Genomic DNA, 10,126 nt, shown 5'->3' with positions numbered 1-10,126 from the left:
TTTAGAATTGACTTTAAAATTCTATTGATCACTTTTAAAGCTCTTCATGGCCTCTCGCCTTGTTATATTTCTGAACTTTTAGTCCCATACGCACCAGCACGTACCTTGAGATCCTCGGGCAGAGGTCTGTTGTCTGTTCCAGAGTCTCGACTGAAAACTAAAGGGGACAGAGCGTTTGCTGTCAGGGCCCCGAGGCTCTGGAACAGCCTGCCCGAGGAAATCAGGTCGGCTGAGTCAGTGAACTCTTTTAAGTCCCTTCTTAAAACATACTTTTATAGGAGAGCTTTTCCCGATCTTATTTGACTTTATTTTATCCCTTTTATTTTATTGTATTTTACTAATTTTATATTAAATTTTCATGCTCTTATCTTTTTTTTTTGTATTATTCTTTACCCTTGTTAAAGCACTTTGTAACTTGTTTTTGAAAAGTGCTCTACAAATAAGGATTATTATTATTATTATATTATTATGTAGATTTTGCCAATGTAGCATAAACATATATTTGTTTATGAAGCACTGGCCTTCATGAAGTTGGGTGTCTCATGATCTACTTCTGCACAGATGGCAGTGGGCAGAGGGATTTGTAATTGGAAGAGACTACTTCGCACACTGAACCACTCTGCGAGGAAAGAAAAGTGCTGAGAAGACAGCTATACTGTGAAGGTTTAACTCAATGTTACCATAGAAGATCACAGTTAAAACACTGTAATTAGTGCCTGGGGCCGCATGGGTCTGGGTGTACTAGCAAATGACAGATCACCTCCTCTTGAAGTCCATAATGAATGCCTCTGCTGTCATGTGGGTGTGGATTAGGTCATTGTCTTACTCATGTGCTCCCGAAATAGCCAGATATTGCTTACCACCAGAGCTGTTTCTTCTTAGAACAAGGAAATGTTGTCTCGCCTTACTCAGTGTCACTGTGTGAAATGCTGCTGATGTGCCTGATATAACCTATATCAATACTAGATAACACATGTCCTATGGCACAGTTATTTTGTCAGACTTCTCAGACTCAAGGTTAAAAATGTATTCCAGGTTTCCATCATTTGACCAATTTATAATGAATCCCATCAGACAATTAATAGCTGCTTTGTTGCTATTGATTTTAATACAATTACAATTACTTAATATAATAATTTCACCAATGAAGACCAAACGGGCCAGGCGGGCCAGGACGTGTAGGGGGGAACGTCACAGCTTCATAAATCAATTGGAAATTGATGCCCATGTCATTGCAGTCACATCGAAAAACAGCTAACAATTATATGAACACAGGAAGTGCTAAAGTAATGTGGAATTAGTTTGAGATACTCCTCCACCAGGTGGCCCCAGAGGAAAGTGTTACTGTGATACAGGTTCCAGTTGGATGGCAGTGACTTATACAAAAGTTCTGCAATACATATCTTTATGAAGGTTATGTTATGTTCAGCGTTCGATTAAACTATTTTAGGTTAGGGTCATTTTGGAGGATGTAGTTTGTGCTGCTGCTGAATTACGTGTCACTGACAGGTGTAGACTATTTTTTTTTTTCACCCCATTTGTATCAATAAAGGTGAGCTAAATAACAGAATTAAACAGCTTCAACTAAAACTTCAATTATAACCTTTATAAAGGGAGGATTTATTGCAGGAATGTTGTATTAGACTGCATTTTTAGCTAGTGTGTAGCTAATATCCTGGCAATTGAGTGATTTTTTTTACACCTTCAGGGTGAGATTATAGTCTCTCCACATTGGTGGGCAAATATTTTAATCCTCCAGTGACGAGGACAGATTCAATTTAAGGAACTAGCTTTGGGGAGATAGAGAGAGTAAGATACGTTTACATGTTGTTGTCTAATACTAACATAGTCTTGTCCACAAAAGCCAGTAGTTGTAAGCTTTCGGGTTCAGCTAACCACTGCAGTAGCAATAAATCTCTGAGCCTTTATAAGTTGGCACAATGTCCTGGGAGCTTCCACTCTTTTATCAAATCAAGTTTTATTGTCACGTACACCGTCACGCACAGTACAATGTCTAGTGAAATATCATGGGCCACTAAATGGCTCCACAAGACAGTTGGGGGTTGAATGTCTTGCTAATGGGCAACTAAGTCAAGGGCACCTCTGTTGTAGTTTTCTAGGGAGGTGAGAGTATTACTCATTCCCCGACTGCATTTCACTGACCAGCATAGAGCTTGAAAGTGGCAACTGTCTATTCTCAAGCTAACACACCCTCCAATCTTCTCACCAGTAAGTGGCTGTAATATACCAGTAATGCAAATAGATGGGCACATCATGGTCAAGCTAGCTTTGTGGGAGGATTAAAATGCTCAGCCATGCTCAAGGTGTCGATTTAAAATCTCTGGCATGTGAGTGCAGAGCATTTGGTTAGTGTTTAGGATACTAAACACATGGTTGAGGAATTAAGGATTTTACTGGTGTTGTTTTGGAGTGCATCTCATATGTCCCAGAAATTAAACTTTCTCTCAAGATAAAAAAAGTGAGGAGGTTAAGAAGGGAAGAAAAGGTCATCTCTCTCCTCTGTGAATAGCTAAAGCCTTACGCTGTATCAGAAATTAATACATTGAGCCAGGAATCCCACTGTGAACCAAATGCATCCATAATTTAATACCCATCCTGTATGTGGGAGTACAGTCTCAGAGTTACAGTTGAATGTGTGTGGGTGGGAAATATATTGTACTGGTTTTTGAGGGCTTGTTGGAGAGAATGGCAGAGGAAAAGAAGAAGGAGCAAAGGGGAAAGTGCAGAAGAAAATAGAAAGAAGGTGAGTGTGTTTTTGCATTCAAAGTGATATTTTTTAAGGGGAAGAGTCACTGCATCTTACAAGAGATCATCTAACAATGCTGTGAGCCAGTGAAAAAGAGATACAAGTTACACAGATGTAAATAATAAAAATAGCAAAGACACAACCGGGAGATAAGGAGGTTTGTCTCTGCACTCAATTCTACTTCAGATTAAAGAAATGTCTTCGGTTGTGCTGAAAATGAAATTACCACCAACTTGTATCGTAGCTGCATGTATGCATTTGCGTGTGTAAATTCTTAAAAATATGCAATAATATGAATAATAACAATGATTAATACTTTCAACTTCCTCACTTGAAATCAATCACTTTAATAGCACAAAAGCCGTCCTTTGTAATCAAGCTTTATTGCAGTACAAATTATTTTGTACTAATGTCTCTAATGAGCGGCCATAAAAAAAAAAACAAAGTTGCCCTCTTCAATACCTGCTGCCTGCCACAGTTAATGGCAGGGGGCCCTGCTGAATATGAATGAGGGTTTGTTCTGTGGATGTATAGAGACGGCTGTTTGGGTTAATTAGTGGGAACCTGGTTTCCTGTGGCACTGAGAACCTGTGGAGCCCTCCTCTTAGCCTGGTGGGATATAATGAATTGTTCAGATCTGTGCTGTCTGCTCAGATCTGAACAATTTTAGTAGGCAGCACTTTTGCTCTTGTGCAAGACAAGTTTTAAAGCCTAGATAATGGTTGGCAAGTGCAGCTTTCGTGCGTGGAGACCCTGCATCATGGGTTCAAGTGGCAATGCTGTATAAGTTTGATTTTGTTATTTAAGCTATCCTGAATTTGTCTGTACTGTGACCATATTTCCACTTCTTTAAAATCAGGGTCAAAGAGGGGCTGGAGCATTTCCCTGCGCGCAAGGCAGGGAGACATCTTGAGCGTATCACTGGGCCAGTCATAGAGCTAATACACATAAAAACTAATTCAGTGATAGTAGAGTCATTTATTTAATGACTGGGGCCTCTTTGCTTCCTATCTCAGATTGTTCTCCCAATATTACCAAAATTATGAATTTGAACTGCAAAATACAAAAACTTACCAATATCTTGCAATTTAAAAGAGAGGGTGGAAATTGCCTGTAATTCAGGAAGTATTAATTGTTCATATTAGGGATGAAGTGATCCAACAGTTTTTCTCTAGATACCTATTGCAATACCTCAAACCTCAGAATTTGCGATACAGATCATCTGACACTGTGACTGGCATAACTTTAATTGCAAAAATGTTTAAATGACACTGATAAAGATACCCGATCTGCTCTCTAAAAACAGTATCAGCTCCAATACCGATTCATTGTATTGGATCTGTGCATCCCTAGTTTATTTTCCAGTTTTGGAAACTCCTCATTTAGCAAACCTGTCCATAGTATTTTCAGTTCCACCCACATCTCACCTTCATGCTCCCACCTGTTACCTGTAGATCAAGATAGTGCACCTCCGGACTCTCTGAAGGAAATGCACAGAAGCAAAACATGCAAACTCCTTAAGCAAAAAAGTGACCAAAGACTAGATTTGAATGTAGACTCTCATGCTGTGAGGCAGAAGTGCTCACGCTGTGCCACCACACACAGATGTTTTACCCTACTCCCAAGTCTCAGTGAGGCCATAGTTCTTCCCTGCCAACCCGTGTTGTGTAACCTTCCACTGGCTCCACAGTGTTTAGTGGAAATAGTCTTGTTTAAGGGGTCTACCAGATTGCGTGGCTGCCATGTGCAGAATGAAAAGCTGGATAGATATGCATCAAGTGCTGAATAAAGCAATAAGGCCCAGTGGAATGTGAAACAATGGCTCCTTCCAGGTGGTGGTGTGCTGTGAGAGGAGTGGGGGGAATTGGATGAGACAGAAAGCTCGTCTGGCTGCCTGGCTGTTAGCATTGGACTTGGCAGCTCTCTGCCAGAGAAACGCTGACAAGCAGGCGCGCCTGTCACAGCACATAAGTGCCTCCTTGCACAACCCCGGGCCCTGTAGGGCAGGTCAGCTCTCCTGTGTTCAGCTCACAGGCCCAGTCCCACAATCAAGCCACAGATCGTAGCGGGGGCATGTGTCATAGCCTTTACATGGATGAAAGGCTCTGTAAGGTGAGAGAAAGGCCATAGGTGACATTGTAGAAATGTGCTGTGGACATTGGTAGTAATATTTCTCACAAACTTTGCTTAATTAGAGGGACAACTTCTGTGATGAAATTGTACTCGAGGTAGAGTATTTCTGCAAGCAGAGACATAATTAATAATAACAGCTGGTTACTAAAAACAACTCAAGTAAACAGTTTTCAGCAAAGTTATTTTTATGCATGCCTCACAAATCCATGGTCCTCGATGACAGTTTCTAAACAAAGATTTTAAAATGACTCATTACTTTCATATGAATTTCAAATGAGTGTGTTTCACAGACTGGCTCTGATTATCACTTTTCACCTTCTGTTTTTTTATTTGTTGTTTTTTTTTACAATGGTGTGTCATTTTGGAATTAAAAAAGTTTTTGGTATTTTACTGTACAAATTTACTGAGGATTAGGTAAGATAAAAATCTCTCACAAATATATTTCATCAGCCATTCTTTATATATAAGAAACAGAACAAACTTTCTGTGCAGCCTCCTGCTGCTATAAAAGCCACGGAATACCAAATGTGTGAAATACATACAATACTTTCCCCCTTTAAGATGTAATCACACTAAATGCCGTCTACAGAAAGTGACGCAGGAATTCAGTATTTTACTTGTAAGACCCCGTGCGTGCAAAATCCCATCAAAATGTGACAAATTGACTTCCATGGAAGAAGACTAGTTTTGAAAATATATTCAAATGATCTGTTACCTATTTCTAACCTACAATATAAGTGATGATGAGTAATATGTGCTGAACACTTAGTATGTCTTATGTATGTAACCAGAATAGTACTGTGCAGTCGTGTGTGTGTTTTTCTGGCAGTCTGTTCCCAGGCAGGGAATATCTTCGTTTGTTTGGATTACCTTACCGTGACCTTTGCTGTTGAAGCTGGATGTTTGCATAGCCCGGCCCTGTTGCTTTGACTATCACAGTGTAAGCAACAGCTCTCTCAGGTTGTTTTCCTCGTGAGGGTATCTGAAGAGTTTTGTTTTTTAAATTAATTCCATGACATTTAAAAAAAAAAAAAGTGTTCTGCTACTTCAACTCATGGCTTTTGCTACAGAGCAACGGAACATTTTTACCTTTGTTATTTCTTGGTTAAGTAAAGGCAAACCATTTGACAAGTGCCTATCGAAGGCAAGAAAACAAGGCAAATATTACATTTTTAACAGCCCTTTTATTATAAGATATAAAAATTTAAAAAGAAAGAAATTCTCATAGTTTGGAAGGGCTCTTCAGCAACATTATAAGTCTTATTTAATGCCTTAAATCCTTCTCCTTGCTGAATTTCATTTCCCTAGTATTGATCTTACTTTGCATGTATAGGAAATCAAAGTCACCTAGAAGTGGGAGCTCTTCTGACTCCCTACAATAAATTTGTCTTTACAGGTCTCCAAATGCCTTGATTTCAATGCTCCGGGGGGAGAGATGTTAAGTGTATTGATTCTGCTGTGGATTTTGGCCTGGTAAAGGAAGACAAAGCATGCTGGCCTTGTAATCTGGCCTTCAGTCACACTTGCATATCTCAGACACATTTTCTAACGAGCTGTCTGGCTAAACGTTTTTCAGCCGGAGAAATTAAAGTAGGAATTGAAAGTGACTTTATAGAGTTAGAATAGAAATCAGATGGGAAGAGGGGAGATAAAAAGAGACTCAAAGAAAGATGAATTGAGATTATCCTTTTGAGATGATACACTCATAACACACATGGATTTTATTTATGACTGGATTGCTTTTTCAGGAGAATGAGCAAAGTGCCATTTCAGTATAATACAGACATTCATTCTGCTTTTTATGCCTCAAATCTGAAAGCCTTTTCTTCTTTTTTTGTCTTTGTTCATCCCTACAGATGTGCTGTGGACTGCCGATGAGTTCTCCTCCTCCTCCAGGTCAAGTTCAATGGCAGACAAAGAATGCACTTTCCACTGCTCTTGTTGCCACTGAGCTCAGAAAGACAGATCTCGTCCACAGCTAAACCACAGTCTCCTTTTCTTGCTTTTGTGTCTTGGTCAATATCTACTCTTTAGTCCATCACCATGGCCTGTTTCCTGGCATCTGCCTTTCTTCTGGTTCTCCAGACATATGCTGCCCCACCTGAGCTTGTCCAGGCAGGATTTGGTATAACACTGGACTCCGTGGACCTTGATCCTGGACTACCAGCCAATGTGTCTGTGCCCTTAACCCCACCCCCAGGGACTACTAAAAGAGCCCCACACAGCATCATTATTGGGGTACGCAAGGGGGGCACAAGAGCACTGCTGGAGATGCTAGACATACACCCAGAGGTTGCTGCTGCTGCCACCGAGGTGCACTTCTTTGACTGGGATGAGAACTATGCCAAGGGCTTTGAGTGGTACCGTGAGTTGATGCCCTACTCTTACCCAAACCAGATCACAGTGGAGAAAACTCCGGGTTACTTTACATCAGCCCTCGCACCAGAACGCATCTGCGCCATGAACTCATCCATAAAGCTGCTGCTGATCTTGCGAGACCCGGCTGAACGGGTCATTTCCGACTATACCCAGGTGTACTTCAACCGGCTAGAGAACCACAAGCCGGTGCAAGCCATTGAGAACCTGTTAGTGCGCAATGGAGCCCTGAATATACGGTACAAGGCCATTCAGAGGAGCCTGTACGACATCCACATGCGTAACTGGCTGCGCCACTTCCCCCTTGAGCAGATACACATCGTAGATGGGGATGCTCTGATCCGCGACCCTTTGCCAGAGCTTCAGAAGGTGGAGCGCTTCCTCAACTTGTCACCAAGGATAGTGTCCTCCAACTTCTACTTCAACCAGACCAAGGGGTTTTACTGTATCCGAAGTGATGGTCGAGAGCGCTGTCTGCACGAGTCAAAGGGACGTCCTCACCCAGCTGTCAACAGCACCGTCCTTCAGCAGCTCCGCTCCTACCTACAGGAACACAACCGTACCTTCTTCAGGCTGGTGAAGCGCACCTTCCACTGGCAATAAGGAACCCATATCACAAATCGGACATAAGGGAACCGCTACCTTGTCTGCGATGAGGACAAAAAGGGGGCATACAGCACTTTACAGAACTGACATTGAAAACCCCCCTTTGAATAGCCTCTTAATAACTGCTAATGCGATCTCTGGTTTCAGCAGAGCAGTTCTATATTTACACAATAAGGCAAAAAATTATGAAAAACTGTAACTAGAGGCGTAAGATTAAATGAAGGAATCTCAAAGCTTAATAAGTCATTCTCTCTGTGCCGGAAGCGTTTAAGTGATCAGATTGCCGCGAAAACAAGTTTGTGAAACTGACAAACTTTTTTTCCTCTCTCTTGTTTGATATTCTTGTTCTTGATAATAAATTGTTCTTCTTTCAAATGTACAAGAAATGTGACATGTTTGTGCCTCTCTCTGAATTTCATTCTGACCACCAAAAGCCCCTGAGCCCTCTCACCTAGTAAGTATACTAAGGTAGGCAGAGGCTTTAGAATAAGCCTGATTTGCTGTGGTGGAAGGTAGACATTAATGCAAGGAAATGGGTACCCTGGAGCAGCGCTTTAGTAGTACAGGAATCACTAATAGCTTTGGACATTGAAGGTAGCCTGTGCCTGCAGCTAAATCAGTCAAATCTCCATAGTCAGCAAGCTCAGATCCAGAGAGCTACTGTAGCATTTTGCTGCTGCCCTGCTCAACAGTTTGCTCAGGTGTAGTCATTAAATCATATGCGTAAACAGTGGTGCAAAACATTTACCAATGATATCTGTGTAAATGTTTTTTCTACATATTATCTCTTTCCTGAATCACACTTGGCATGCAGTTTTCCCAGAAACATCCTATTCACAACAGATAGACATGGGTTATGTTTCTTTCATTGATTAGGCTTTAAACAGCAGCCAAAGCTACAGCTCCACTGGGATCTGATATTCATGCGATTTCCCCGCTCTGTCTGCTGGAACAAGCACTATAACTCTCCCAAGGCAAGTAGTCATTGATGCTATATTGGATCTATATCCACAACAGAACATGGGTGGGGGAATATGGCTGTGGGCTATACAGAAATATGCTGAATATTTACATGAATAGTGTAGTCTGGGGTTCTAAATTATAATTAGAGTGGAAAATTGTGTTAGTTTCATGTGTGTACACAAGTTCTGTTTGATGACAAAGGCAGTGCTAAATCCCCCATAACTCATCTCGCTCGGGGACTTGTCTTCCTTCTGCTCACCAGGGGGCACTTGATCTCCAGAGTAACTCACAAGGGAACAGTGTGAGGAAATGTGTATAGACATTCCCTTTCTAGGATCCCCTCTATTGGTGCACACACAGGTGAAGGGCCTGTGACAGTTACCTCCTGACCCTGGCCGACGCCTGTCTGCTCTAGTATGTATCACCCAGCCGCTCATCGGGGAGAGAACGATTTGTCTAATGGCCTCACTCCAACACACACATGTACATGCACATTACCAATCATTCCTGGGGTGTTACATTGGTACAGCACATTGTTTCCATTAAGCAGGTGGGCAAAAAGGACAAAAGGGCATGCTTTGCTTACAATATGAGAGTGCACACTGAACAAATTCCCATTTATAGCTGTTTTATTTATTTAAGGCAAAGACTGAGTGTGCTTGCTGTTTTGCAGAAACACTGGGAGCTGCATAGTGCATCTGTAGCTGTCTAATGTTGGACTCAGAGGAGCTGCAGTCAGCAATGGGTTGTTTAAGGATAAGTATATTTTTATCAGCAAATCCCCTGAAGTTCATATCATTGCAACAAATGCAACAATGACTCTTTGATGGAGTTCTCTAGGCATAACCTTTTAAAGAGTATGTCAAACTGTGACTGGCTTTTATGTACGACAATCCATTGTTGGTTTTGCTTTGTTCATGGGATTTGTTGATGATAATAAAATTATAAATTAATAGTGCCATAACAAATGATTCCATGTGTTATTCTCACTGATTATATCAATACCACAATGGAGCTTATGGTCTTTATTGTGTTATCCTTGAACAAGAGTCTATAGCCACGCTATCTTCAGTATGCTAACATGCTCACAATGTTAACATTCTGATGTTTAGCAGGTTATTTTTTTTCCATGTTCACCAATTAAGTTTAACATGTTAACGTATATTAGTTTAGTTTAGCATAGTTTGCTAATAATTAGCTACTTAGCAGTAAATTCCATTCGTCTGATGCTGATGGGAATTTGTTTGGCAGGTATATTCTCACAAACTAAAGATAGAAAAT

The 10,126-nt window shown here is 41.0% G+C and overlaps 2 protein-coding genes across 6 annotated transcripts in view; one reads left to right on the top strand and one right to left on the bottom strand.

The window, feature by feature from the left end:
• The window catches only part of hs3st1l1 (heparan sulfate (glucosamine) 3-O-sulfotransferase 1-like1), a 22,438-nt gene extending 14,181 nt beyond the window's left edge, over window positions 1-8,257 (top strand). The window contains exons 1-2 of one of the 5 annotated variants that reach the window (XM_046070076.1): window positions 2,116-2,229; window positions 6,757-8,257. In XM_046070076.1, the coding sequence (XP_045926032.1) occupies window positions 6,944-7,879 (936 nt within the window). In that variant the 5' untranslated portion in view covers window positions 2,116-2,229; window positions 6,757-6,943 and the 3' untranslated portion in view covers window positions 7,880-8,257. Of the gene's footprint in view, window positions 1-2,115; window positions 2,230-2,311; window positions 2,765-4,775; window positions 4,880-5,818; window positions 5,841-6,756 lie in introns of those variants that run through there. The other 4 variants (XM_046070074.1, XM_046070075.1, XM_046070078.1 and 1 more) reach the window with 4 other exon arrangements.
• The window catches only part of btaf1 (BTAF1 RNA polymerase II, B-TFIID transcription factor-associated), a gene marked incomplete at its 5' end in the record, with an annotated part of 442,252 nt that overhangs the window by 227,504 nt on the left and 204,622 nt on the right, over window positions 1-10,126 (bottom strand).

This window comes from Micropterus dolomieu, linkage group LG15, assembly GCF_021292245.1.
Source record: "Micropterus dolomieu isolate WLL.071019.BEF.003 ecotype Adirondacks linkage group LG15, ASM2129224v1, whole genome shotgun sequence".
Taxonomy (NCBI): domain Eukaryota; kingdom Metazoa; phylum Chordata; class Actinopteri; order Centrarchiformes; family Centrarchidae; genus Micropterus; species Micropterus dolomieu.
Note: the sequence above shows the minus strand (reverse complement) of the source record. Positions and strands in the feature narration are given on the sequence as shown.